Raw genomic sequence first — 3,773 nt, forward strand, 5'->3', positions numbered from 1 at the left:
GGCTGGGCCGCGCCTCCCTGCAGCCCGGCTTCCTGCTGTCCGGCGGCTGCCCCAGCCTGGAGCAGGCCATGGAGACCGAGGGCTACACCCTCATCCCTTGCTTCGCCCACTGCCTGGACGCGCTGGTCAGGAGCTTCCTGTGCCACCACCACAGCGTCCAGATCATCCTGGGCACGGCCCGGGCCATCTGCCGCCACTTCCAGGGCTCGGCCGGGGCGCGGGGGCTGCTGGCCCAGCTGCAGCGGCGCTGCGGCCTGCCGGCCTCCCAGCCCTTCGGGGAGCCCTGCGAGCACTGGCTGTCCACGCACCGCCTGCTGGAGTGGCTGGTGGCCCAGCAGCAGCCCCTGCAGGCCTACGAGGAGCAGCAGCGGCCGGACAAGGCGGGCGCGGCCCTGTCGGCCTCCTTCTGGAGCCTGGCGGGCAGCCTGGTCAGGCTGCTGCGGCCCTTCCGGGTGGCGGTGCAGGAGTCGCGCGCCACCCGCGCCTCCCTCAGCCAGGTGCTGCCCCAGCTGCGCTACCTGCACCTCTTCCTGGAGCAGCTGCGCGGGCTCTCCGAGGACCAGGGCGGCGGGGCCGCGGGGGCCGCCGCGCGGCTGACGGAGGGGCTGGCCCTGCAGCTGTCCACGGACCCCCAGCTCACCGAGCTCTTCTACCGCGAGGAGCTGGTGCTGGCCACGCTGCTGGACCCCCGCTTCAAGGGCAAGCTGAGGGCCATCCTGCCCGCGGGGGCGGACATCGACCACTGGAAGCACGTCCTGGTGTACAAGGTGAAGGAGATCATGGTGTCCACCTCCGCGCTGCCCGCCGCCCCGCCCCTGCCGAGCCCCGGCGCGCCGGGCACAGCCAGGAGTCGCCAGGCCAAGGACAGGGGCCTGGAGCTGGGGCCCAGCGGCGCTCTGCTGCGAGGCCACAGGACGGAGAGCTTGCTGGAGCAGCTGGAGAGCGCGGGGCTGCTGGCGTCCAAGAGGAGCGAGGCCTCGCTGTCCACCGAGGACCACCCGGCCAGCGTCATGGTCAAGAGCTACCTGCACGAGGACGTGACGGTGGGGGCGCAGGAGGACCCCCTGGCTTACTGGGAGACGCGGCGGGACGTCTGGCCCGCCCTGGCCCGGCTGGCCACGCTCTACCTGTCCTGCCCGCCCACGGGCGCCTTCTCCAGGGCCGTGCTGGCCGGCCTCGAGAGCCCCGCCCTGCAGGAGCACGGCTGCCCGCTGCCCACGGAGACGGTGGAGCACCTGCTGTTCCTCAAGCCCAACCTGGAGAGCTTCCCCGGCTGCGGCCCGCTGCCCCTCGTCTGCCCCGGCGGGGACCTGGCTGGCGCGGAGGCGGTTTAGGCCGGGGACCCCGGGGCGGCCAGCAGGAGGGAGGGCAGCGCCGGGGTGGCCTCCCGGGACTCGGGGCGTCCGGCCGGCCTTGGCCTGTCGGGGAGAGCGGGGAGCTTCTCCCTTCTCGGAGCCCCCCGCTCCGCGCTCAGGGAGGTCGGTCGCTTCCAGCGCCCCCGTGGCGCTCTGCCGGACTGAGCCTGGCGAGGGGCTTTGCCCGGGAGGGACCAGCCCCCGCGGCTCGCAGACCCCTACGCTGCGTGTTCGGGGCCGCCTGTCACTTGTCCCCGCGGTCGGGGGTGCGTCCCCGCAGGGGTCTGCCCTCTCCAGGGGCCCCGGGCGAGGGGGAGTGGCGCCCCGAGGGGATGGGCCGACCCTCCAGGCCAAGCCCTGGCCGCCAGCATTACGCACACGCGCTGTGCATGCCCCCACACACCTGCCCGGGTGCGCACCTGTGCACACATTCCCACGCGCACACTCCTGCCCGCGCACATTCTCGTGCGCGCAGGCCAGTCCTCGTGTGGGTCCCTGACGAGGGGCTGCCCAGCCCCCGAGGACGGGAGGGGCCGGTCCTGGGTGACTGGGCTGACTGCTGGAGCCTCAGAGAGGACTGGGGCTGCCTGGCTCGGGGGCTGAGTCCCCCTCCCTGGCCGCCTCCAAAGGGCAGCCCCGCCTGGCAAGGAGGGCAGAGCTGGCCGGAGCCTGTGCGGGGCCCGGGAGCTCTGGCCAGGCGGGAGCCCCGGGCAGGCCTGGACACAGCTCAGAGTTGGGAGACGTGAGCGCGGGGGAGGGGTGGGGGTGGGGCAAGGCCTCGGGGCCCACGTGCCCAGGCCAGTGCGCGCTGAGTGGGTTTTATTCCCTGTGGGTGAGCCCCTCCTCAGCCGCTGCCACACGGGGGTCACCTCAGCCCGGACCCCCCTTCTGCCTGTCCCGTGCACCCACCGCACGGGCTTGAGAGCCATCCCCCCACCCCGCCTGGGCCGGCTCTGGAGGGTGTGGGACCTCCCCTCTCCCCTCTCCGCCCGTCACCCCCCGGGGCATCGGCGCTGGAGCGAGGCCCCTCCGGGAAGGAGCGCGGTGGAAGTAAAAGGAGCGGACTGGTGTGTTGCAGACTAGAGGGGAGCTGGGTGCAGACGTGGGCACCCCACTCAAGTGGGGCGCGCCGTGGAGGGCGCTGTGGGCTCAGTCTGCTCCCAGGACAGAAGACGGAAGGGCCTTGCCGCCTGCCCGCCTGGGGTGACTTCGGGGCGGCACCCGGCCCCTGCAGGCCGTCCTTGCTGCGTCCCCCTCACTCACACCTGGCTCTCGGCGGCTTGGCCCTGCCCAGGGCCTGCTTCCTCCACAGGTCTGGCCAGCCCGGGCCTGCCCCGTGGCCACGGGGCCTCGGCGCCTCTCTGCCTCCCTGGGGCCCCTGGTGGGCTTGTCCACGGGAGGGCTGGCCAGGCTGCAGGCGGGCAGTGGCTGGCGCTGCTCTCCGATGCCGCCATGACGTGTTGGTTTGTGGGGGCACTGGCCGCACAGCCCCTTACTCAGGGCTGCACCCTAGTTTGCTCGTCTTGCCCAAGGCGGAGCCCTCAGGCCACCCAGCTGCAGACCTGGCAGTTCGTGGCCAGCGTCTAAGCAGATAGCCGGGAAGCTTTTCAAGGGACTAGCGCGAGGCGTCCGCCCCCGGAGCCCGCTGGGTAGGTGGGGTGGTGACCTGTCATCTTTCGGACGGAGCTTAGGGGTCTGGAACAGAAACCTGCAGCAGCAGTAAGGCGGGTCCTGAGCCACTGCACACACGAACATGAGGTTCGGAAGATGGAAGACGCGGCCCTTTGCCTCCGGGTTCCACCTGCGTGGCCAGACCCTGGCTCCGCTCCCCCTTGGGGGCTCTGGCCGCCTGTGCCCTGGAGGTGGGGCCTGGGCTGGACGGCCTCCCCACGCCCTGCGGGAGTCCGGCCCGGCCGTGGGGTCTCGCAGGCCTCTGACTGTTGAATTCTCTCCTAGGGACCTGCGGCCTCGGCACCGGCCCCTCAGTGGGTGGTGCCTTGTCGGGGTGAGCGGCCGTCTGACTTCGGCGGGGCCCCATGGAGCCCCAGGGTGAGAAGCCCGGCGAGGCCGACGGGGTGCTGCTCACGCCCCAGCTGCTCAAAGCGCACTCGGGCGAGTTCGCCCTGGAGTCCATCCTGCAGCTCCGGCTGCGCGGCCTCAGGCTGGTGGGCCTGGGCTGCCTGGGGGAGTGCCTGGGCCTCGAGCGGCTGGACCTGTCGGGCAACGCGCTCACCCAGCTGGGCCCGCTGGCCTTGCTGCGCCAGCTGGCCGTGCTCAACGTGGCGGACAACCGGCTGACGGGGCTGGAGCCGCTGGCCGCCTGCGAAAGTCTGCAGAGCCTCAACGTGGCGGGCAACCTGCTGGCCAGCCCGGGCCAGCTGCAGTGCCTGGCCGGCCTGCGGGGGCTCACGGCCCTGC

General features: G+C 72.8%; 2 protein-coding genes across 2 annotated transcripts in view; both read left to right on the top strand.

The window, feature by feature from the left end:
• Positions 1-18: 18 nt before the first annotated feature.
• Positions 19-1,418, top strand: ZBED6CL (ZBED6 C-terminal like). Its single transcript, XM_004694360.2, has one exon. The coding sequence runs from the start codon at positions 69-71 to the stop codon at positions 1,332-1,334; it is 1,266 nt and encodes a 421-aa protein (XP_004694417.1). The 5' UTR covers positions 19-68; the 3' UTR covers positions 1,335-1,418.
• A 708-nt stretch (positions 1,419-2,126) lies between these two features.
• Positions 2,127-3,773, top strand: part of LRRC61 (leucine rich repeat containing 61) — a 2,650-nt gene continuing 1,003 nt past the window's right edge. The window contains exon 1 of the mRNA XM_012733853.1: positions 2,127-3,771. Within this exon, the coding sequence (XP_012589307.1) occupies positions 3,392-3,771 (380 nt within the window). The 5' untranslated portion in view covers positions 2,127-3,391. The remainder of the gene's footprint in view (positions 3,772-3,773) is intronic.

Source organism: Condylura cristata, unplaced genomic scaffold, assembly GCF_000260355.1.
Source record: "Condylura cristata isolate star-nosed mole 26May11 unplaced genomic scaffold, ConCri1.0 scaffold00042, whole genome shotgun sequence".
Classification (NCBI taxonomy): Eukaryota; Metazoa; Chordata; class Mammalia; order Eulipotyphla; family Talpidae; genus Condylura; species Condylura cristata.

What these genes read in the sequence shown, in the direction of transcription:
- ZBED6CL (XM_004694360.2), top strand. Translation starts at nt 69, where the DNA reads ATGGAGACCGAGGGCTACACCCTCATCCCTTGCTTCGCCCACTGCCTG.